Consider the following 26597-nt stretch of genomic DNA (forward strand, 5'->3'; position numbering starts at 1 on the left):
TTGTTTCTTTAAAATCCCTCTATTTAATCAATTAGTTTTAATTATTTATATAAACAACTGAACTTTGGAAGCTAGAACAACCACCAAAAAACATTATTTACATATAAATATTTTAAAGTAAGTTTGTTTGTGTCCTAAAAGCATCCTTTAGACTACAAACAACTTACTAACCAGTAGGCATGGATGGATGTACCAGCCTAGCGAAACTCTCTAAGAAAAATGCGATTCACTCGATTGTATGAAACATTCATTGATAGATTGGCAGATGAAGGCTATCTTGTAAAAAAACAGATTTAGCCGAAACCGACCACTACGTTTAAGGCAACTCTTCGCTTTCAAACTTAGCTTCAAATTTGACTTCGTCGCCAATCGCTATAGTTTATTTACCTACTACTATTTCAAACATATGTCAAATCACTGCACGTTTCATAGTAAACTAAATTTTTATTTAAACAGTCCCGCCTCGTAATACGTAGTATTAACATTAACATTGGGATGTACAGGCATAAAGGCATATATATGTACAGAGCTGCTATATACATATAACTGTACGGTAGAATAGAGAATATTGTACCTGCCTATTATGTGACTTACGCAGTGCTTCAGACGGAAAGAATTTATATACGTACGTGGAAAATGTAAGCTCTTTCTTCTAAAATAAAATAATATTTGATACTAGCCTTTCCGCATCGGACGTGCCCGCGGGCACGTCCAATTCAAAAAACAATGAGAGCGGCTGTGCCGCGGGGCACTCTTTTACCTCATCCAGTTTTCACCCTTATTAGGTGTACAAGATGGTTTATTTGCCTACGCAGTTATGAACGAGTGAATTCCCAAACACATTTCGATCCGTTACGATTCAAGGCCACCAATATTCGACGTCATAGCTTTACGGACAAAGCACTTATGTCATATGTGTCCACTTGTTCCCGGCCGGCGCAGCGAGCGGTCGTTATCAAGACCTTACACGAAGATCGTTCTTTGTGGAGATTTAAGCTTTATTTTATAATGAACATATACTATTCATTACAAAAACATAAAAGGAAATAAATAAAACAAGTAATTAACAATAATAACAATATTTATTTTAAAATATACCTATTTTTACACTTTTTTTCGAATGAAAAGTCTGTGTGAAATAAAAAAGAAAGACAATATGAATAATTTATACATGGTCTTATAGCTTGTTTCAATAGCTTTCAGTGACAGTCACTCAAATCACCCTAGTTATAAGCATTTTATAACTACACGTAAAATAATACTCACGGGGAAAATGCCGCGAAATTGCCGGAAGCTTGCCGATCTACAGTGTACAGCGAGATCCGGAAAGGCTAGAGCGGAATGATAATCGGTAAATATTTATTATTCTGTGACTCTTATTCAGTGCTAAGAAAAATAAAGTTAGTACTCAGTAGTTTACTAGCTGCCAGTGATAACACTTTTCCCGCCCATTTCGCTGTCACTTTTAAGCCGACAGTCATTTTTTTTAATTTATTACATGACCATGGATAGAAGTCCTTCAGTCTTAGAAAATATTCAATATAACAAAACTTATAGTTACATAAAACAAAACTATAACATAATATTACTTATTACATGGTATATACATACACATTTCACGAATACAAATGTAAGCGATGCACCACGACGAGTGACCACTCGTCACAGATCTGGTTTCCGTAGAGGCCAGCTCTCATCGAAAATAATAACCTGATAAAAAAATCATTATTGAAGTAGTACTATTTTTTAGTATAGTATTTAGAATATATGCCATTGAGATTTGTAAGAAGCTATGTTGGACAACAAATCCTGCGTACGGCGGGGAACACTCAGAGCATGTTTGTGCTATGCGACAGTCTTAAAAAAATTGTTGTTGCTGCATTTTCAAAACAAAGTTAGAATAGAGTGTTGGAAATGAAAGGATTGAAAGGCGGACATATTTATGAAGAATAAAAGATGTGATTTCATCGTGTGCAATAGTTTGAAAATTTGGTTGCTAATTTAAAGAGGTCGGACCTGCATCAAAGTCAAACAGGTCAAGGTCAACAGTTATTCATCTAACTCAGACTTCCACCTGTTTCCAAAACGTTAAAAATCTATAGCTGGAAAAAGATTTTAGACTAAAGTAGATTATACAATTACACGCAGAATAAAGGCTGTTCTACAAGTCGATTTTTTTTAACTATATTTAGGCATATTCCATCCCGCTCCAGTATTTTGTAATTTACATGAGGAACCACAATTCTATAGGTCAAGTTAACAGTTTCAAAGATTATTTTTTTTTATTTTAAAGTTTAATAATAAAGGATTATTTATCAAGACATAATTTGTTAACCACTTTTGAAGGGATTGACTGGTGAAGAAAAGTGGATCATGTACGACAAGAACGTTCAATAAACGTCGTGGTCAAACAAAGGTTGGTTAAGCTATAATGCTATGCTGTGTATATGGTGGGATGGTGTATATGGTAGGTGGATTTACCGCCAGGCAGAACCATTGATTCGGATTTCTACAGCCAACAACTTATAAAATTAAAGTAAGACGCTTACATATTCTTCAGAATTTTTCAACACTTTTTATGTAAACAAAACCGGCGCGATGCTAAATTATAATTTACTGGATGCACAGTCTAGAAAAATATAATTTGTAATTTTTACAACTCTAACCTATAGTTGCAGAAAGCATATTTAAAGTTAATGTTTCATTAGATCAGATGCTATTTTTGACTGTCAAAATCAAAAAGTAGCGGATTTATATTGAAACATTAACTTTTAGGATGCTTTCTGCAACTTGCGGTAAATGAGTTCTCAGTCAAATCTGAGAAATAAATGATTATATCTTTAAATTAATTTATTATTAAATCTAATTATCAATAAATTTATTTTAATATGAATATTTTGCTTAGCGAATGAATAGAACGCATCGTAGTCTATGCTAGGCACCTACGTGTTTTACGATAAATTGTCATTTTTGACATTGTCAAACTCAAAATGCTCTTGACGTGTACCTACGAAGCTACGGTCTACGAAAATCGAATGAATAATTTATTATTTAGGTAGGGAAAGCCGAAAACAGGAATTCATTATTAAGACTACCAGTAAATTAAATATATTCTTTGCTCACAATATTCGAAGAGATATCGCGTTATGAGTCGATAATGAGAAAAAACTAATCATTAGTGTTATAGTGTGCATTTCAAATAAAGGAAAATTTAAAAATATAAAGATGGTTTTAATGACAATGATTGCAAGGGTCGTCGACGGCCTACCCTTAGCAGCAACAATGCAGGAAGATGAGGTAAAAACAGAGAAAAAATAATATCTGACCCACAAATAATTTAATTTTAAGAAACACCTAATCAAATGCCAATATCAAGTACCATATTGACTAGTTCACATTCTCATTTTTTCATAACATCATAGTACTTGCACTTCCCATTTCCTTTTTTTAATTTTTTATTTGCTGTGATAATTTGCAGAGTGGCTGTAATATTCTGGAATATCAAAATCAGGCCAAAATGCTGTTTAGAAAGCTAAGTCCTCAGTCGCCTGTTCGCTGCTCTATTGAAACAGGGCCTTATTTATTTCAGTGAGTCACAATGCTTCTTTAATTTTTTATTTATTCCTAGTTGATTTTCTTTTATTATTTAAGATCAAAACATTTAGTTGTCTAGCTTTATACAATACTAGAATAATGTTACATCATTTATTAAGTACATTGGCTAGGTGACTTATATGTAGTTAAGAATTTTTATTACTACATTGAATAAAATCTATAAATATTGAAAAGTAGAAAGAAACATATTGTCAAATGTTTCACTATGTGTTAAGTACAAATGCATTCATACAGGATTATGCGGTAGCTGTGCAGTTGGTTGTGATTCCCAACATGTATATTCAGTTAATGTTGCAGCTGGGCCCTGAGTAGGTAACCTAGTGTACCTAATAATTAGGAGATTGTTGTGTGCTCAAACAAATTTGTCAATGTAATGTTCACCACAGTTACTAACTCATTAAAATCAATAATGAATCTTATGAAAGGGCAGCTAAAACATATTTCTTTAAAATGTGGAACTAAATGAAACAACTGTACTATTAGTCTTTATTCTGTCACTATTATTAATCACCAAATATCAGTTTCAGTATTTTATGAAATATAATGTATGAAAGGTGACACACAAGTATTATGACTAAACTTGAATAAGATATATTCAACAATTCTCTTGGCTCACTTAAAAATAAAGCACTAACATTCTTTTAAGTCAAACTACTAACTACAAACCTAGTTACATAAATTTATTTTCTCATTAACTTTAATTTCTGCTTAGTTACAAAACACTAACTCAAAATTATAATTGGTTTTTGCTGTGCATTTCTCTTGAAGGTGTACATAGATTTGTAAATAATGCTAACTTCATAGTACTTATTTATTAAAGTACTAATATGTATTCTGATGAATAAGTTAAGTAATTGTATCAACCCAAACCCATTGCAAGTAAATAAAGATATACCCCCTTATTAACCCCCTTACTAACTTAAAGCATTGCTAATTCTCACCCTGTCTTCTTCTATTGACCTAAGTCAGAATTACAAAAAACACTCCTTAGCAGCTCTTTAAAGTTAGCGGACCATTATGAATAAGGGGGATAATATTAAAAACTTAATAAACAATTGTTTATAAGATGACAACATAGACCAGGCAGTCCAAACAGCTCCTGTTCCAAGGATGACACACAAACAAATGACTACAACATCTTTTGAAAAATGATAATACTAATGTCACTCTTATTGTTTAAATATGAAAAAATTGTTCCAGTTACCTAATAGAGAATGAAATCTGTTACCTGGTCTTGTGTGAAAGGAATTACAGTAAGAGGCTTGCATTCAGTTATTTAGAAGAGATTGCACAAGAATTTCATCAACAGTATGGAACGAGGGTAATTCATCATTTAGTGAGATTGTTATTAAAATATGTCTACTGCTCGTCAAACTTTAAGTTCTTAAGTTGCCATAAGCACTTGTTTGCGCAGGTATATCCCAGATTTTCCCCACAGAAAGCATATATATTTTTTGTAATGTATGGAGAGTGAACTACAAGTTTGGTGATAGTAAGCACAATCCAATAAGAAAACTATCGTAATAAATAAATATTTTGTAACAGAGATATAAGACAATAGGCAGTAACAATAGAAACATTATTTCATCTAGAGCAGAGCTTCCCTAATTTATTTTTCTCAAGACTAAAATTTTGCTGCTTCCAACCAACATTTAGTTTTCGAAAAAATTTAATCTATTGGTTAATTAATTAATTGATATTATTAATTGTAAAAAGAATAGGGGAGCACCAGGCCCAAAGGTGTCGTTAGAGGCAACTTAGAGCTTTTTAGAAGTGGGAGAGTCACACTGCCGTTTTATGACGTCAGCACAATCGGGCCAGACTCGTCCAGGATAATTACCACACTCACATAGAATACTGGTGTTAGGTAGTGGCCTAGTGCCGCTATGTTCCGCATAGGTTAGTGTCGTGAACCGGAGAGGGAGAACGCCTTTGTATGGCGGTGGGGATTGTATAAGGCGCTTCTCTCAAAACTTCCATCATTTGACCTCCAGCTTACTCACTGGGCGCAGCATACAGGTCGTTCTCGACGGGGAAATGGAACCTTGTCCAATTTAGCCCCCAAAAGTAAAATAACCCCATTTGTTGAATCACCACTCTTCGACAACACTTGCCTTAAGGCCTCGTATCGGAATAATGGGTCTCGAAATCTCGAGCGATTGCCATTTCCGTGGTCATCTGGAGGGCAAAGCTGAATTGGCTTCGATGAAGCTGGGCTTCATAAACAGAGCACGGCAATACTACAGTCTAGCGCTCTACAAAGCGCAGTTGTTTAATTAATTAAATTTTAATTTCTATATTTGACATTTCAGGTGAATACAGTTACTCGACCATATACATTCATAGAATTTGATACCTGGATGCAGAGGACACGCAAGCAGTATGCAGAGGGTGGAGCCCGAGCCAGGCGAGCCGGAGCTGCCTCTCAGTTGGGGGGACAGCTGGGAGATGTCCAGCGCATCATGATGCAGAATATTGACGATGTTCTGCAAAGAGGAGCTATACTTTCTGGTATATTATGCTTTATACTTTACTTAAAAAAATCCATTTCACCCGGAAAACATCAAAACAAAACCACTGCTGGACAAAGGCCTCCCCCAAAGATCGCCATGACGATCGATACTGCGCTGTCTTCATCCAACCTACTCCCGCGATCTTGACCAGATTGTCGGTCCATCTTGTGGGGGGCCAACCCACACTACCTCTTCCTGTATGTAGTCGCAATTCGAAGACTTTTCTGCCCCGAACAACCATCAGGTCTGTCGAGCTATGTGCCCTGTCCACTGCCACTTCAGTTCAGCAATCAACTAGGCTATGTCGGTGACTTTGGTTCTCTTCCTTTAAAACATACTCTATATAAAATTGTTATATCAAGTACTCAACATATAATATGATTTATGCTATTGCTTGCCAACATCGGAATAAGACTAACCTGATGTTAATTGATAACCCATGCTTTCTGGCAACACCAGAGCAATTGGAAGATACAGTGTTAATATACTATTCTGCTGTAATAATATTAAAATTCTTACGTTTTATGAAATATCTAGCTGGTGCCCAGTGCACTTTGCTTCACCTAAAAAGTTCAACCATAGTTGAACCATAGTTCAAAAGATAAAAATTCACTGCCAGCAGAGCCACCAGGGCTTACGGTTCTTGACTTTCTTTTATATAGAAAGATAATTCATTGCCACTTTAAGAAAATGTAACTATCTGGTGTTTACATAGTCAAACTTTTCTTTGATGTTATTATTTTCACCTACCACAGTCCTCATATGTTCTCACTTTAACTGGTTGAACCAACTCTATGGTGCGGGATAATTCCTAAAAAAATTTTTCTTTGTAAAGTGGTTGTCGTAAAAGTTATTATAGCATAAATTATAACACACTTTGGGAAATGGGCTGACCATTTCCAGACATTTTGATTTCATTGTAATGCAACTTTATGAAAAAATATAGGCCTGCTGAGTTTTATGTCCATTCCTAAGACTGAGGCATACCCTTTTGAAGAAGTTTATAGATTTTTATATACAATAAGTAATTTCAGAGTGCACAAATTAAATTTTAAAACAAAATTTATGAACGATGCGGGACTTGAACCCGCGACCTCTTGCGTTCCGTGCGAGCGCTCTTCCACTGAGCCAACCGTTCGAGTGACGTCACGTTGATAAATCTTGATTCTTGTTCAACTCTCGGGTTGTGGCTTAATCTACAAGATTTATTTTACAGTTGATAACCTGCTCAACCCTAATATTTGCATAATAGGATTTTAACTTGAGATGTCGCTCTTTCAAATCTAAACAACTTTCGGTCGCGAGAGGTCGCGGTTTCGAGTCCTACATCATTCATAAATTTTGTTTACAAATTTAGTTTGTGTAATTAATTTAAAAAAATAACAATTGGTTTTGATTTCAGAATCCTATCATAAAAGTTTGAATTTGTATTTTACAACAATATAATATTATATGCTACATATTATGCTATATTATGTATATTTTAAAACAGTTTTTTCTTCATTTAAGTAATTTTGATTTGCAGAACTTGACACGAAAACACAAAATCTCTCAATGATGTCTCAGAAGTACAAGAAGGATGCAACTTACCTCAACACCAAGTCCATGATCGTCAAAGTGGCGGCTGGTGCTGTTGTATTGCTGGTTTTTGTTTTATATTTTTGGGTGCTTTAGGTGAAAGTGGAAGTTATAATGTAATGAATTAACTGCTATGACAAATTAATTCACTATGAACCTTTATGTTCCGGGAAACTAATCACGCGCGATATGCTTTAGATCAGCGTGATTTTAGCGCGTTCTGTCACTGCGTATTATTAAATTGCTTATAATTAGGATAATTTGAGTGAATGTATCTGAAAGCTATTGAAACAAGCTTTAAGACCATGCAAAATAAACCATCTTATATATAAAATAAGTGTCAGAACTTGGTGAGGGAATAGTGTGCCATACGGCACTCTCGGTTTTGGTGTATCTGAAAATTTTGTGCCCTGGGGCAATGGCGATTTAGGAAGGTTAAACCTTAGTTAATAAAATATAATCTATAGACTACCTTAGGATTTGTATACAATAAAATGTACCATGCAGCACAATTGTGTTATTGTAATGATAAAGTATTGAGATAACTATAATAACTGAGGTATATAAAATATGTTTTAGGGACACAATATTAATTATATTCTTTAAACAAATATGTGGGTAGTGTGTAAATTGTGGTTTGTATTACATAATACACCCAAAATAAATTGTTTAGCCTTTAACCCATGTATAGATTAATTTGTAATTAAAATTATTATGAATTAAATCCAGCTCCCACTGGATATATTTCCCATAAATATGCCACAAATGCAGAAACTGTGAAAATGGAATAGTAATTTATATGGAATTATAGAGGATATGTTCATAGTTGACATAATAAATATATAAAACAATAAAAAAACGATTTTTTTGAAGTTTTTGACCATATTGTTTAGTTATTATCATCAAGCTAATGGTTTAAAGAATTTGTATGTATAGCGCCTTCAATAGGTTGTACTAAGATCTTTACTTTTTTATTGGTCTGGTTACTATCTACTGATTAGATTCGAGAATAAAAATCTTTGGCCACATATATAGGAATTGTCGCATTTTTTAATTTGCGAATGAGGGTAGCGCGAGTAAGGAGCTTTTACTGTATTACTAATAGTTTAATATATTATCTCATCCAGATACATTAAAATTCTTCAAAATATAATATTACCTATGTTTAGGCTGAATTTCACATACTATATATATTTAAAAATTTATAGTACATTCCATTGCGCTTATCTTGTAGGTTGTTAGTGAATTACGTTGACTAAGTGCAGTTTAAATATTATGCAATAAGAGTATATCGATTCAATAATTGGTAACTGTAATATATTTATGCAAATATTTTTATAATAAGTATGAATGGTTCTGGATTGTTGTTAATCTTTAAATTTATTGTTATTAATACTATTTATTTAAGATTGTAATAAAAGCTTTCTTTTAAAATACTTCTTTTTATTCATTTATTTCAATATTTCTTCTCGCCAGGTGCTTTTTCCTTATTTCATTTACAGCATTGCTCATACGGATTGCTATTTGAGGAGTCAGCATCTATGAATAAAGAAAACATCAAATTAACAATTTCAACATTTTATTTGAGAGAGAAAATTGAAAACATGTTGGTTCACTGTTTAAAATGTATTTTACATATAAGTTGGGTAATTTACAGTAAAGTTGTTTAACAAAATTTAGAGGCAACTTTATGAGCAACTTGATGATATAAATGAAAAATAATAAAATACCCGTACAGACAATACTGAGGTCAAAAGAGACAAAAATATTGAATTTTTACTAATAAGTACCTGTACAATGTTTATATAAAAAACAGGTTGATCAACCCATTGTACACTTCCAAATAGTTGTACAGTATTTGGCATCACTAAAGAAGGTAGGGGCTTTTTTAAGTAAGTGGTCGAAATGCGAACTTTGTGTTTCTGGTCTTTTGTGTTGGTGTCCATCTAGAAAAGCAAAGCCTTTAGTCAAAATCACTGTTTTTAATATCTATAGGTTAATTTGAAACAAATATGTATCAAAATAAAATTTATTTTGCTTACCTCTTTTAGATAATAATGCCCATTTTTGCTTTCCAAAATTCCAATTGTTCGACATTTAAAAGGTTCATCCCTTTTATTACTAATTTTTGCAATTAAAGAATTCACGTTTTTGTTCGAATAGTGGTCATCCTGCAGACATAAAATATATTCGCTTTTTGTATTTTTTATTTAAAGTATTCATCATGTATTAATGGGTAATTATTTACAGTAGGTGTTTGTTGAGAAAACTGTTTAATTCGGTACGAAAATAGTTTATTATTATCATCGCTGTCAATTGCGTCAGACATTATGACTATAAGCATAGAGTAACATAATATGAGGGTAATAGGGGTGAGACGTATTTATCGTCACAGGTATTAAAATATCACCGGTTGTCACTGTGACAAGATATCAAAAATAACAATGACAAGTATTAGGAGTATTTTGTAACAACTAGTATTTTATAACACCTAGTATTTTAGTAACGACTGTTATTTGAGTAACACCTGTTATTGAACAAGTATTTGATAACAACTAGTATTTTAGTAACAACTGTTACTGAACAAGTATTTAATAACAGCTAGTATTTTAGTAGCAACTGATATTTGAGTAATACTTGTTATTGAACAAATATTTAGGAGTATTTAGTAAGTATTTTTTTAACAGTATTTTGATACAGCTATAATTGTGTGATTTGTAGGTCTGTTATATTATTTTTAATTCAATGGGTAATAAAATAGTTATGGTTCAACTATTCTTTTAAAATATGTGGGATAAGAAAAACCCTGTTTACTTTTATTATTTACTGAATATTTTTCTTTTAGACACATTTGTAAATAATAGATACATCACTTTCATACATTTATTTAACATACTATTGTTAACCTAATTAAAATATTGAAGTAAATTTCAAATGGAAGACCCTGTCTCTGATATCATTTTTCGTAATCGTATTTATTCACAGTTATATTGTGCAGGAAAATACGGCTCACCTCTTCGAAAGAAAAAATCTATATTTGTAATTTGATAGTACCTACTGAATAACATATTTTTATGATGTTTATTTCTACTTTATTGTTGAATTATTCGTATGATAAGGGCACATTTTAATTGTGTACTAGGTAAGGATCACTGTTTAAGCATAGGTAGTATTGAAACATAATGAATACGAAAGTATAATGATTATTTTTATTACATCAAAACTATAAAAATAATTAATAGGTCTGTACAGCTTTACCTAAACAGAACTTTTGAAATTCGAAGTTACCACAAGAGAAAGTAATATGTAATACGTATAGATGGCGCTAACAAGTAACACCAAACAACGAAAAATATACGCCTCACTACAGTAGCTAGTATATTATCACAGATAGTATTAAAATAACAGCTAGTATTTTGTAACAGGTATTTGTCGCTGTTACTTTTGAGTCACAGTCACCGTCATACCTAGTATTGCATTTTGCCTAGTACGTTTAAACTCTAGAGGGTAAGTATTACTGTTCTAATTATTACATTGGCTGAATGCGCATACTGTGCAGTGCCAAAGAAAAACAAAAAAATAAAAGAAAAAATACGTGTGGCACTCGGGAACTGCCACGGTAAAGCTATTGCATAGCATTTTTTATCAACTTATGCAATTATAATTATTATTTATTTATTTTATTTATGCGGTAGTTTTTTTTTCTTTGGTATTAATACAAGTTACACGTTTTGACCGTGGTGACCGATAAGAAAACTATTTTTTTTTTCTTTTATTAAATAAATAAGAAGTTAATATTGTTCAAAATATTTTTATTATCTTACAATACATGTAGGTTATTCAGGAATATTTATCATTGAAACTATAGGTTTATGGTAACTGAAATAAGAAACATAAGTTTCAGACTTGATATCTTCTAAATATCTGGAAAATACCGCGTCAATGGTGGTCCCATATTTTGTTGTGGATTGTTGTGGATCATTATTCATTTTCAAATTCAATATTTTCGAAAGAAAAGTTGTCAACCGCTCTGATTTTTTATCAGCAAAGTTGATGTTGAAATCGCCAGCCAAAATAAGTGGAAATTTATTACCATTTGTACCAAGTATTTTCGACCCTTCTTCAGTGTATTCCAGTTGCTCGGATTATTTTTGGATACACTAAGTGATCCAAAAAAGTGAAAAGAAACTGATAAATTTATTTATCGTAGTTTTATATTTTAACACAAGATGGCACTCGTTTCCCATTGAATGGACCACAACTGTCGACTGACACATTTTCATATTATTAATATTTCAAAAACAACAAAAAAATAAAGAAGTAATAATATTGAGGTTATTTTTGATAAAATTAATTTTAAAAAAAAGCAAACGGGAAGTGAGTAAAATTTAACTAGCAAGATTTGATTACAGACAGACAACGGGACAGGTGAAACTAAATAAAAAGGCTTGTCATAATAAAAAATAAATAAAAAAACGTGATAAAAAAATAAAGAAATAAAAAAAAACCAAGACGGCTCGAACCTGGGACCTTCTGCACAAAAAGCATACGTGATAACCGCTGTTCCATGGCAACTGTAACGACCGTGGCGAAATATCTACATACATACATACATATACATCTAGTGGGGGGTGTTAGGTTATTTTCGTTACGGACTTTCTGGATTCGGTCCCCACGCTCAAGGCCCGCGATAGAAGCTATGCAATAGCTTTATAAATTATTACATAATTATAGGTCGGGGCTATGTGCAGGATGGGTGACGAGTTGTACTTTAAAATGACTTAGTTTTGTTGGCCGTGTGTGAAGAAGCGTTGTCGCCAACTTTTTTTAATACCCTGGGAAAACAAACGGTAGAATACTACTTTCCACATCTTCAAGTGGAATTGTGCAGATGGGACCCGTAGCTGAGAAAAAAAATGCGATAATTTTTTTACCAACGTTTCTCGCCTGCCTCACTTTTGTTGGCCTGTTCTCATTTTCAAACACCCATTTACAAGATTGCTGATTTTTTCGGGTTCAAAACAATAAATAACGTTACACGTTTCGTCATAAACAGCATTAGAATGTCCGTGGTCGTAGTTCATTGACATCTGTGAGCACCATTCCACGCGAGCCCGCTTCTGCTCAGCTGTCAGATCATGAGGCATACAACGATAACAAAGTTTCCGAACTTTCAATACTTCGTGTAAAATTTTCTGAATTTCGCTCATACCAATCCCCAATAGTCCCCGAATTGTCTCATACGTAATCCGCGGGTTTTCTTCAATTAGCCGCTTTCGTTGACGGCAGTCGAAAGCCGCCCTTCACGAAATTTGTCATGTAAACAAACCCGACCTCTCTCAAATTCAGCACACCATCGCCTCACGGTGCTCAAGCAAGGTGCTTCTCTCCCAAAAGCATTTTGGAGACGAGCAGCACAGTCTTGCGAAGATGAAACTTTTAAAATCATATAAAATCATCACTCTAAAATCTTTTCGACTTAATTCAATTTTCATTGCGTACGTAGAACTCAGCCTGGCGCAACTCTCTAATAATCTCGAATATGTATGGTATTGCGTTAAAAATAATGGCGGCAAACGCTGTCTCGCTCTAACATATATTCGACTCTTTTGTTTGTTTTGGATTAAATGTCATGTGACTGTTAACAATTTTTGTTACGAATTTTCGTTTTCTTTTATTCGTGTATTATTCAGGGTAATGTGCTTAATTATTTATATAATAAATGTTCAAGACTTTATAAGCTATACCATGTAATAATAAATGTGTAAAATATATGGTTTAAAATCTGGCTGGTCAGATGGGAGTAAGAGAATTTTCATGGCTAAATTCTTAATTAAATAAAAATTATAATATTATAATCTATCTGAAGTGACACTTTTTTATCGATTGTCGATATTTTATTTTAAATTATTATTAAATTTATTTAATTTTACGGTATGTATATTTTTGATAAATAAGTTTATTACCTTTTAAATCCCCTTTATTATATTATATTGTGGTTATGATGTACAAAAAAAATATTTAAAGCCTAAACTAGGATTAACTAACTTCTGCTAATATGTATTCTGTTATAATTTCAGATTCAGGACCCTCGCCTACGACTTTATTGCAACATCTGAAAAACGAATACCAAAGACTGTCTAAACCGAAACTACAACGCAAAACAAAACTAAAATAAAATATTAATTATGTTAATTGTTTTTTCTTTGAGATAACTAAAACGTATCCCTTAGTTTAAACTAGTTAGACTTTGCTTAGGTCAATATTAAAATTAACAAAAGAGACCAGATTTTTTTATTACTAAGAAGGTTGCAACGTTTAAAAAAATATAACACAATAAAAGTTTTTTAAATATAATAAATAAATACAGTTCTTTGAATTACAAACAAAAACATAATAAAAAATAATATAATATTCGAAAATTAAATAGTTCTGATTAGCTAGAAGTGCAAAACTTTTAGTGTGCCCCATGTATTATAGATAGAAGAAAATGGAGGCATAATGTCTCGTTTTCTAGATCATAACCAAGCTTGTGAATATATAGGTATACCAAATAGTTGCATATATAGTTGGTTTTGTGGTGAGCTCTCTGTCACCATTTAAAATGCCCCATGCATTTCCGGTTCATGCATTCAATATACGATAATTTATATTTATACAGTATATGCTATATTGCTTTTTATGAAATAATTTATCATATTTAAACTACTCTATTTGATTGAAAAGAGTGGCCGTTAAGTTTCGTGTATGTTCTTCTTACGAGCAGAACTTTTTCGAACATAATATGGTAAATTCAGTAATTTAAAAGAAATATTTATAGTGACTATTGAAAGGGCTTAGCTTAAGCATAATTGAATAAAGTTTATTTGACTTTGAATACGTATAACATCATGTGGCGTCGTACATGTTATTCCCAGTAGGCCTACTCCACAGACATCTTACCGATGAGTAATCCTCGACTGAATCATATTTTCAATCAGTTATTAGCTCGCTATTCTATTCTTCTTTTCTTCGATGGTCCAGGCTGTGGCTCAGAATGTAATTGAACGTTGAATGTGAAGGTTTGGGGAATGACAGGAGTTAAAATTGGAGTTAAAATTGGAGTCATGATTGGAAGTTCATTTTCAAATCTATTTTCTTTAAGTTATTTCCATTATGTTCTTGCATGTTTCGCTTGAACAATAGAAGCATCTATAGAGCATTTCAGGTCTGCTTTTCTGCAGCCACGCTTCCTTCCACAATTTATTTTGCATCTACAGAAAATTAATTTCATGAGATCAGGGGTTGCTGGAGGCTTGGAAGCTTGTATAGGCATCCAAATGTTTGCATGCATTTTCCAGCCCCAATCTTCAGAATTATGATCTGATTAACCCGGTGATATACTTTTAGACTGTGAAAACGAGTCGTAGCAGGCAGATGTTCATTTGTCCCCAAACGGTAACTAACATTAACATTCTCGAAAATGTACCTACTCTTCTTAGAAATTACAATAAGAAACAATAATTTGGTAAGTTCTATAGAAAGGGAAACAGTTAGGAATGAATAAGTAAAGTTGTTAAGAGATATCGAAACTTTGTTTGCACCCTTTTTCCAAGATGGCGGCCGAGGGACAAGGGCGGCAACCCCAAAAACTTGGCGTTAAGTTTTTTTGACCCCCCCATGTCATTGACATATTGACACATGTCCCAAAAATAAAATTGCGTCCCCTAAAAAATGCAAAGCTCATGTAATATTTCAATGGACTCACACGAAAAATAAATTAAGAAATTGCTATAAACACTTGTTTCAAGCACTCACCCACCGCGCTATAACATTATCCTAAATATTTATTCAATTTACTCTTAGTTGTCACGAGAATATTATTTAAATATTCTCTGCGTCTACCAGACACATGAACGTGCAACGTATCATAGATAATACACGTCTTATATATATAGTCTATGTGTAGGTGTTACTCTAGTACAAATAAAGGTACTCTGTGGTGTTTAGGAAACGTAGACTCTGTTTCATGAAAAAAGTCCCGTCGGTATGGCGCTACTGTCGCAAAATAAAATTACTTGAGTTTTAATATATTTTCTATCTTACCTCTTTTTACAGAAACAATATCAGATTAAGATACATATTTAATTGATTTCCTACTTTAATAGTCTGCTCCTACTTCCAATGTTGATTTTTACCTTTTAGTAGGTACACTACTCGCCGCGGGACTTCTTAGATGAAACAGTCTAGTGTTTAAATTCTCTTTGCTCGTTAGAGTAAATATCAGAGGATGTAAATACAGCGTAATATTAAATATGTTCCTCGGTGTTTCTTTCTTTACTGTTTTGTAGAATTACTATTTACTGTGGTAGTGTATGTTGTTCAGTAAACTTTTAACCTTTGTACATATAGTATAAACCAAGAACTTTTTAAATTAAAACAAGATGACCTCAAACTTGGTGGAACTACGTCCGAATCGGAGACTTTTAGACCATGGATTCGAAGGATATAAATTGAACTTAAACAGTCTTCCACAACACCGTTTTAATCTACAATCTGACGTGGATAGATTATATCCAGATGATATTCAGTACTCCTTCATTCACGCAAAATTATTTGCACTGCAGAATCACTTAGTTCCCGACTTGTGGGATCATGCGTTTAATTTCTATTATATTGATAAAAACCAACAAGTACGGAATATAACATTTGAAAATATAAATAATACAATCCAACAGGCAATTGTGTATGATGTTCCTGCTTCTGAGGAAAGGAAATCTGGTAATTTTAATTTATGTCTGCAATTTCCTTCAAGTCACTTGGCGGTCATCAGTGATGGTAGAGGTTACTTACATATTGTAGACACTGGTACAAGGAATAAACCAGCAACAGAAAAATCACAGTGGCAGACAATACATTCTACATTAGCTTTGGAAGGAAAATATTTTGTAATAGTAGATACAAGAGTTCAAGACACAGATTGTAAGGAGGTACTTCATTGTCTTCTTCAATCTGTTGAACAGAATGAAAAACATTTCAATTCAGTTTTAACTTGGATTACATTGGAGAATGAAGGGCAGGGTTGGAAACAAGTCGCTACAAGACAAATTCAAGGAAAAGGCATTGTTCACTATGCTGCTTTTGAAGTTGGTTGTACTGCAATTTACATTGCTTCTGATAACTTATTTAAATTCACATCAGATTCAGAGAGAGATATTATAATGCCAAGTAAAGAACAACCCAGACAGATTATATATACATGGCTGCAGACAGCTGAGGATATTACCATAACTTTACAGCTTGAAAACAAATTTAATAAAAACCTCTTACATGTCAATGTAACTCCATTAACAATCAAAGTTAGCTATGCTGGAAAAGATTTTGTAAATGGCAAGTTGAGTCATAAAGTTGACAGTGAACTAACAACATGGAATGTTCAGGATAATGGACAAGTTGATGTTTTAATAACAAAAGCTGAAAGTATGCTTTGGGATGGTTTAATAGAAGGAGGAGACTCTAATGGAGAACAGATAATGGATGCCACTTTAGTAGAAGATACTCACAGACGACTTGCACATTTATGTTCAGAAACAGAAGTGACTGACAAGTCCGTTATTGCACTTTCAACTCAAGAGTTGGAAGAATGTGATGCAGCTTCAGAGGAAGATACTGTTTTGGGTAAGTCAACAAATGGTTGTTTATGTACATACATACACACATTTGAAATAATTGTATTGTATTCATAATAATAATAATCTTACTTTTTCAGTTCGCTTGGATGCTACTCATCATATGGTAACACACAGAGTACCACTTAGTGTGCATCAATATTTATTCACTCAACAGCTGGAAATACAGCAAGCACCAGCATTGTGCCTAAGACATGATGTAGACGCTTGCATCTGGCAGCCTTATCCACAACTTGTCAACTCTGACAGCTGGCCAATTAAACATCACGGTACTTTAATGGCATTTGGTTATGTACAATCATCAAAACAAAATCGTAAATTCATTACATGTCCAGCAAACTTTAGCTATGCTGTAGTGAGTGAAGCCACAAGGCATATTTTCATATATAAAAATACAGCAAACACTGATTGTCAATTAAGAAAACGTACAGAAGGTACCATGAAAAGTGTTAAAGTAGGACAGCAGAATGTTATTAATGTTGAGAAGAATGGCGAAGTGTTAGGTATTAATGCGACAAATGAATATTTATTTGTATTGACACAGAGTGTTTTTCTTGCAATTGAAGTACAGTAAATAAAAGTACATGTCACAAATAGTTATTTTCATAAATCTTCATCCTCACTGTCAGTTTTTATGCTTTCTTCTGATGAATAGCCAGTGGTAAAAAGAAGATTCTTTGGTTTTCTCTTTCTCTCTTCTTTTATTTCTCTTTGTATTTCTGATTTCTTTTCTTGTGCTATTTTTTCGGTGAGTAATGGTCTTTTTCTTTTGGCTTGACAATCATCATTTGCTAATGAACATTTCTCCTGTGCCACCTCTTTTACTAGATGTTTGATGTCATTTACATTTCCAGATTCTTCATGATCAACTTCATCCACTTAAAATTAAAAATAAATCAGTTATGTAAGTTTATATAGCAATAAATTGATAAGTACAAACAATTTTCTCTGACAAATTATGCTGAAACATCCTGATTACAGCAATTGTTACAGTTACAAGTTAACTGATTACAGTTAAAATTTTCATGATTTTAATTAATATCCATGTTTTATGTAGCCTGCATTTTTGTTTTATGAAGACTAGCAAGATATCCTGAGACTTAGGTTTACTGTCACTCAGGTTTCTTAAAAAACTAAATATTCTGATCAGCATCACAATTGCGCTCGTCACTTTGAGACATGACATGTTACATCTCATTAGATTCTGATTTCACTATCTATGGCAACTTTCAAATGGGAACACAATACTGCTGCCAGTGTAGTCTATCTAGCCAGCATCCTGGTTAAAATTGTAGGTTAGATGAACTAGTTCTAACAATCAGTCATGTGGAGCAAAATATAATCAATAAAATTTATTTTCCACAGATAAGCAGATATTGCCGTAGCTATATTTGCTCTTGTACATATACTGTGGACAAAAAAGTTGTGTAAATGATAATGAGTAATTACTGTACCTGTGGTAATTATATCAAAATTAGATGCGTGATCTTTAAGCACAACAAATATCAATGGAAACTCAATGACACATTTGCCTGATAAACTTTCACAGAGCGACTCTGACGGCTCCAGCTCAAAGAATTTCTTTTGAGATCCTTTTACTTTTTCAGCTGCAACAACAAAATAACACGTGTTAATCATTCACTTTTAAATTAATAAAGGATTATAGAGAAAATATTATAGATATTTTTGAGGTGAGTGCACTAATGTGTAACCACACTCTCTTGCAACCTCTGAGTCAATCATTTACCACTTATCACAGTCAGAAACAAGTTTCTAGATTGAATCTGGATGCCACTAGCTGTGTATTCTGTAAGATCAGAATAAGAGTTAGAGTTGATATTCTATTTTGTTTTTTAAGAATATCTTTTTTAATTTAAAGAATTATCATGACACCCTTTGGGTCTAAGCTAAGTCTAAGTCAACTTCATTTAGCTTAAAATAAGTTATACAAATGATTTAAGTTTTCATTAGTGTTAATTCCGCCAATATTTGTTTTTTAAACAATTTGACATGTGTTTCGCCTCTACATGAGGCATCCTCAGGACGTGTTGTCTCGCCAAAATCTGGCAAGAGACTCAAAGAGAAAGAGACTGTCTCATAGTTAAAAACAAATATTGGCGGAATTAACACTTTTGGAAGAAAACTTAAATCATTTGTATAATTATGGATTTCCGCAAAGTAACACCTAATTCAATAAATTTTCTTAAAATAAGTTGTATAATAAATATAAATGGAAAATATATCATGCATGTATTAAATTATTTTATTATATTAATTTATGACATAAATAGTACTTTTTTGTTGCTTACTTACAAAATAATAATTTAGATTCTTTTTGAATGTGGGTCTAGCAAAAATTTTTGGTTATTGGATCCCACTGCTGGGCAAAAGCCTCCCTGCTTTACTAAATTTATCATGATCCTGTGCCAGCTCCATCTAGGTCTTATTATAGGCATCTAGATCATTACAACATCATTTTCGGGGTCTGCCTTGACATCTTTGCCCATCCCGAGGCATGCAATGTTGTGACGACCTGTGCCCATCCAACATACATGCTCAGAAATACTTTAAATTTAACTAAATGACCGGGGGTAGCTTACCTTTAAGTAAAATCTTCACACCTGATTGAGTGGCAGATTTATAATAAGTAAGGGATTTTGAACCCTCAAAAGGTAGAGCTTCGGGATTAACATATTTATCTAACAATTCTGACATTTTTTTGTTTTCAGGGCATTTACTATCAACGAATTTTAATGGGGGACCATCAACATTAGGAAATAGCCATTCAATCCTCCAGGATATAATATGTCTTTTAAAATCATATCTTGTTGTATTAACAGCATTTCTTGAAAAATTATGAGACAAAAATAGTAGTACAATTCCTCTTCTTCTAGCTGCTAGTTTAAGTTTATATAAGTGCTGAAATTATTATTATGTATAAATTCCAGATTTATTCACATAGATAATGTTATATTAATGCTAATACTTTTAAATATTTGTTTAACTTTGGCCCATAGTAAGTAATGGCTATATGTAAAATTATATTATTCCAGTTTGGTTGATAAATTGGCAAATTAATTCACCCAGATAATGATATTTTTATGGTGAACACAGCACTAATATGCGGGACCAAGTTTCCTGCTTATTAAATAAAATAATTGTTATGGCCTTTATATGACTTTTACTATTTAAATGGATGTAAAATTATTTTATTATAGTCCAAATGCTAAACTGGGTCTTACAATTGGTAAATCTCTGTCAATTCTTGTGAATTTCTTCTTTTCATCCCTCTTGACTGCGTAAACAAATCTAGCACATTCTTCAAGTAGCCTGTAGTCACTGTGAAGATCAGTATCTTTGAAGTCTTTAACCCTTACAAATTTAGTCCTGTCGCGGATGCCAGTGCATTCTAACTCATTTTTATGGATTCTTACACAATCTAAACAGCACGTTTTTACTTCACACCTAGGACATGTGTATTTCGCTTCGTTTGCACCACACACTTCACACTCTCCGAGCCTTGTTGAAGTATTCGATTCACTTTCTGCATCACTCTCCGATGATGAGAAAGTGTTACCAAATATCATTATAGTGAGCACAGCAAACCAAGTAGTGCGAGAAATTATAAAAGTTGCAAATGCAGACTGGTAAGTGGTATTAAAGTGGTACTAAATTATTTTGAATTTTGACATCAAGTAAAATGCCAATTGTCATTTGTCATATTTATTTTGTGACCTTGTTAGTGTTTGTGGCTCTGCTTCTGGAACATATTTTCTATATCCATATTATATATTTAACTAGCTGACCCAGCAAACGTTGTATTGCCGATATTAAAACCGCGATACAAAAGTAACTGTTGATCGTAGTTCGGTGAAAATTTGATTTCGTGATGTGCTGTAGGTACCAATGATTTTGTAGTCAGGTTAGTGTATTCACACGTATTACATTCAGATTCGTATCTCCTCGATTTCAAAATAATTACCTAACTACCACAGCCGGTATTTTCATACTGGGCGTCGTTCGAGTGACGTTCAGTTACGTGGTCACTTGGAAGAGAAGGCTTGAAAGAATCCTGCTGTGCTCCGTTAGGTGAGATAGCACAGGTGATGCAGTATATGCAGGTCTCTCTTGGGAAATCGTCGACCAGAGACGGGAGAAACTAATGGCTTCTATCGAGTGCTCTCTTGAGAAGGTTGCGGAATGGGGTTAATTGAACCTTGTCCAATTTAACCCCCAGAAGACTCAAATTTGCGAGCTTACCACAAAAAAAAACCATTTGTCGTATCACCGCTCTTCCACAACACTTCCCTTAAAGCCTTGCATAGTATCGGAATGCTGGGATTCGAAATCTCGAGCGATTGCCAATTCCGTGGTCATCTGGAGGGCAAAGCCAAATTGGCTTCGAAGAAGCTAGGCGACATAAATAGAGCACGGCAATACTTTAAGTCGGCACACATTCTAGCGCTCTACAAAGCGCTGTTATTTTCATAGTTATACTAGACTTAAATAAGGGTCGCTATAAGAATAACATCAGAATGCATTGCATGGGCAGATATGTCAACGATATACAAGGTATAAATTATTCTTATTTTATTAGTAGACATTTTGCTTATGTCTAGTTTGTTTGAAGGTACAACATTTCCCGCGTTTATTTGCAAGACTGCCTGACATTCGGAAAACTTCACAATAATCATTGTATTGACAGTGTTGTCAGCGATATCCCTTGATGAAAAAAAAATATACAGAGACAAAGCTTCTTAAGAGAAATTTACATACATGCGTAACATCCTAGCTACTAATTAATAAGGAGTAATCTCGTAAGATAACAATCATCACTACAGCAACAATTCGTAATTAAAACGTGATTAGATATCAAAACTAAACTTACATACAAAATTTTGTATCCGTGCTACTAACCGTTGAAAAGTTTCCTATTGAGGAGATAATCCTGGCTGCAAGGTCAAATGATGTATAATATCATATTATTGTATTCTCACCGAAGTTATGTATGTAGGTGTTCAAAATTTTAGCTCAATTAGACATCGGGAACTGTTATGAACGTTTCTTTCAGAGTTTGAATTAAAACAAATACTAACATAGTTATATACCAACTAACCGATAAACAAGTGTTAAGTAAAACCTTGCAATAGAAATAAAATAGTGAAAACATACTGTGATGTAATCTCTTCCCATACACAAAAGGATCATACAAATATAAATATCATCAAATATTTACTTACCTTTTATAGACCATGGGATAGTCTACATAATACGATATATTTTTTTGATGAAGAGAGATGATATTCGCGCGATTTATAACCTAAGTCCTAAATAATCATTGAGAGAAAGATTTAAAGAAATAAACATTTTGACTGTTGCTTTTCAATACATTTTGATAATGTTCTGTATGTTCATAAGCACATTGAGGAATTTTCTAGAAACTGTGACATTCATAATGTTAACACGAGGAATAAACATAAACTTGTTATGCCTACTACTCGGTTGGGTAGAGTTAGTAAGTCTTTTGTTGGGCGATGTATATGCTTCTACAGTATGATCCCAGAAAATGTACAAAACAAATGTGCTACGAAATTTAAAAGAATTGTTAAAAAACGTTTGTGTGGGAAAGGTTACTATAGCATAAACGATTTTCTTAATGACACCACGGACTGGGAATAAAGCGAACACCTTCAGGCTCTTTAATTATTTATTGTACGATATCACATTGTAATCCATATTTTTATATTTAAAAAAATAAGCCCGCTGAACTCACAAGATTATTATTATAAAGGCAAAGGCTCGCAGCAGGAATGTCAAAATTATCGCGGGATCAACCTTCTTAGTGTTGTTGGAAAAGTGTATGCCAGAATATTGATTGAAAGAGTAATGAATGTGACTAATGACAAGGTATGGGATGTGCAAGCGGGATTTCGGAAGGGAATGGGATGTACGGATCAAGTCTTTTCCTTACGCTGCATCACTGAAAAATGTCTGGCAAAAAACCAGAAAGTATATTGCGCGTTCATAGACTTGGAAAAGGCATATGATAGGGTGAATAGAAAGGAATTATGGAAGGTCTTATCTATGTATGGGGTGGACAATTTTCTGATAAGGGCTCTGAAATCTCTGTACAGGGATTCTCAAGCCTGTGTTCGTGTTAATGGTGCCTATACGGGCTGGTTTGATATCTCCAAAGGTGTCAGACAGGGTTGTGTAGCGTCGCCTTGGTTGTTCAACCTATTCATGGATAGATGCATGAATGATGTGAGAGAAATGCAATGTGGAATCAATATGGAAGGGCTGTGTGTTAAGTGCCTCTTGTACGCCGATGATCAAGTCATTTTTTCATCATCGGTAAATGAGTTGCAGCAAATGATTGACTGTTTGAACGGGAGCTTAAAGAGAGAGGTTTGAAAGTAAATGCAAGAAAGACGAAAGTGATGGTATTTGAGAAGGATGAAAGGTTGACTGAGTGTACTATCACGATTGAAGATGAAAGGGTAGAACAAGTTACAGATTTCGTATATTTGGGTAGCATGTTTACAAGAGACGGAAGATATGAAGGTGATATTGAAAGGAGAGTGACTGCGGGAAATTGTGTGAATGGAGCGCTGCATGCCTTTATAAACGGTAAGACTGTGCCAATAGAAGCGCGAATGGCTGTACATAATGGAGTGCTTGTCGCCACGTTAATGTATGGAAGTGAGAGTTGGGTATGGCAGAAGAAGCATAAAAGCAGAATTAACGCAGTTGAGATGCGATCACTGCGTAGTATGTGTGGGGTAAGACTGACTGATACAATTCCGAATGCGGTAATACGAGCGCGCTGTGGTTTGAAAGAGGATGTTGTGACAAGGACTGAAAAAGGAATGCTTAAATGGTTTGGACACGTGGAGCGAATGAGTGAAGAAAGAATGACGCATCAAATATATAAGGCAAGTGTGTGTGGGCAAGTCGGTCGCGGGAGACCTCGTAGAACATTCGTCGATCAAATTGGCGACGTTTTGAGAAAAGGAGAGGTCCGAAGCACCCGCAACCGGCGAGCATCTATGAAAAGAGTAATGAATGTAGAGGAAGCGCGTGAGGTCTGTAAGGATAGAAGCAAATGGCATTCTATTGTCTCTGCCTACCCCGCGGTAACAAGGCGTGAGTATGTGTGTGTGTGTGTGAACTCACAAGAAATTTCTTGTGCCAATTCTTCTCAGGTCTGAGGCAGTCTCTTTTGAATGGGTGGTAGTTTTTGACGTTCAATAAGTGATTTTGAATAAAAATATTTGAATTTGAATTAATAGCTATATTTACAATACTATGACTACATAAAATTAAAAGTATCTTTATTATATATATAATAGTATCTTTATATTTAGGAAGCGTACCAAGAATACTGGCAGCATTACCGCGTTGGATATCTAGGCTGATCCGTTGACCGAAATAGCTGCCATCACTTTGGTTTCCACTTACATTAATATTGTTAAATATTCGCACAAAAGGGGAAACAAAAACAATAGTAATTAACAATTCAATCATAGTTTTAATTACGAAATCAGGTCTTAGCCTAATATTTCCTTCCATAGTTTAATGCGAAAATGTCGCGGATTTTCATTTGGAAGATGTACTTAATACTTTAAACGTAGTCGGTTAACTCTAGAAAATGCTACATAAAACATACTATGCATGAAGACCGACTAGTAAGTCAACACAACCGATTAGAATGTTTGTCGTTGGCACAGTAATGGTATTTGCAGATCTAACTTGAAATTGGTGACGCTGCATGGTATCGTATTCGAATGGTATTGTAGCAGTTTTTCATTGCCTTGTATTTTCAAAACGGATATCTAATATTGAAACGTAGCTAGATCGATTACCCGTCCCTGAAATCCCCGGCACACTAAATTTCATGAAAATCGTTAGAGCCGTTTCCGAGATTCAGATTATGTATAGCGTATTATTTAATATTAAACAAGAATTGCTCGATTGCCGATACTTCCTGCCTTTCGCTGAGATGTGTCTCTATTACTAATACAAACAAAGGTACTCTGGGCTACCCTTAGATTATTAACACTAAAATTCAGAGGTGTAATCATTATCAAGTATCAGTTTCTCGGAGCAATATAAAGACTGGATAGCGCGCATTTAATTGAATATTTTCTAAGTAGTGGCAATCTTTCATTCAATACACCTAAAAGTACGATAGAAAGAGACGACATGCGGCAAACGACTTCAATTCAAATCCATATGTAGCCGTTTTTTATTCCTGTAAGGTAGTACTTGCCACTATTATAGCGATAAATAAAAAAGATAAAAAATTTAAATAAAGAATCATGCTGTTGGGTTAAATTAATGTAGCTCTTTATTTGCTTGTGTAACTAGAAATAATGCAATAAACAAAGTTTAATTCAAAATTTAAATTATACTTACTTATTTTTACACTTATTTGCATGCTATACTATTGGGTATATGTAGGTATTATTAATCCTTATATGTATTACAGATTTAATACTATAACTATAAAATCTTCAACAATCACTCAAAACTAAACATCAAGTTAGATCTTAAAAGCTTAGAATAATGACACAAAAGCACAAAGTCTAAATGATTTGTGGAAAAAGAATAATTGAAGAAGGATTATTGCTAAAGAGAAGATACCGACTGCTCAGCGCTAAAATTGTAGTTGAATGACAAAAAAAATTGAATACAATTTTTCACTTCGAAATCATAATAACGTTCATAACTTCTTCTTCGTCGGCAAGTTTTTTTAACTAACTTTTTAAAATTTTTGGATTTTAAATCTCTTATCAAAATGAAATAAAATTGCTTCATGTTATTGTTTTGCATTTCAAAACACAAGGTGAGATATGTCTGTCTCTTTTCGGTGGATTACGATTCGCGTAGGTAAGAAAAGTCAAGCCAGTATTGCACAGCTCAAATTATTGTTACTACTCTAGCTTGGAACAATTATTATACAGGACGGAGTGATAGCTTTAAATGCGTGCCAATGTTATCGAACATCTAAGACAAAATCACAAAGTATACTAAATGATAATTCTGGGTATTTTCACCCCCTTTTGTTGTTCCCGATGAACAAAATACAAGATGATGATCAAGACATATTTAACAAAACCAATGAAATGTATATTTTACTTAATTTACGCACTAAATCCCAATATTTTGACCGACTAGACATCACCCAAGCTGACACGATTTACAGGTACAGTACGACGTT

At 33.5% G+C, this 26597-nt stretch overlaps 3 protein-coding genes and 1 long non-coding RNA gene across 4 annotated transcripts; 2 read left to right on the forward strand and 2 right to left on the reverse strand.

The window, feature by feature from the left end:
- Positions 1-2996: 2996 nt before the first annotated feature.
- LOC126964573 (vesicle-trafficking protein SEC22b-B) lies at positions 2997-9140 on the forward strand. Its single transcript, XM_050807770.1, has 5 exons — positions 2997-3297; positions 3479-3588; positions 4816-4936; positions 5928-6126; positions 7654-9140. Exons 1-5 carry the CDS (start codon positions 3226-3228, stop codon positions 7800-7802), a joined length of 651 nt encoding a protein of 216 aa, XP_050663727.1. The 5' UTR covers positions 2997-3225; the 3' UTR covers positions 7803-9140.
- Positions 9141-9504: 364 nt separating this feature from the next.
- On the reverse strand, positions 9505-10112 carry LOC126964610 (uncharacterized). Its single transcript, XR_007729402.1, has 3 exons — positions 9955-10112; positions 9749-9877; positions 9505-9652 (listed from the first exon to the last, which is right to left on the reverse strand). It is a non-coding gene; the product is annotated as an uncharacterized LOC126964610 (long non-coding RNA).
- Positions 10113-15719: 5607 nt separating this feature from the next.
- LOC126964509 (nudC domain-containing protein 1) lies at positions 15720-17968 on the forward strand. The gene is made up of 2 exons (XM_050807676.1): positions 15720-17363; positions 17455-17968. The coding sequence occupies exons 1-2, from the start codon at positions 16130-16132 to the stop codon at positions 17946-17948; spliced, it is 1728 nt and encodes a 575-aa protein (XP_050663633.1). The 5' UTR covers positions 15720-16129; the 3' UTR covers positions 17949-17968.
- Positions 17881-21055, reverse strand: LOC126964541 (box C/D snoRNA protein 1). Its single transcript, XM_050807733.1, has 4 exons — positions 20617-21055; positions 19975-20293; positions 18829-18981; positions 17881-18252 (listed from the first exon to the last, which is right to left on the reverse strand). Exons 1-4 carry the CDS (start codon positions 20959-20961, stop codon positions 17978-17980), a joined length of 1092 nt encoding a protein of 363 aa, XP_050663690.1. The 5' UTR covers positions 20962-21055; the 3' UTR covers positions 17881-17977.
- Positions 21056-26597: the final 5542 nt, after the last annotated feature.

This window comes from Leptidea sinapis, chromosome 5 (assembly GCF_905404315.1).
Source record: "Leptidea sinapis chromosome 5, ilLepSina1.1, whole genome shotgun sequence".
Lineage (NCBI taxonomy): Eukaryota > Metazoa > Arthropoda > Insecta > Lepidoptera > Pieridae > Leptidea > Leptidea sinapis.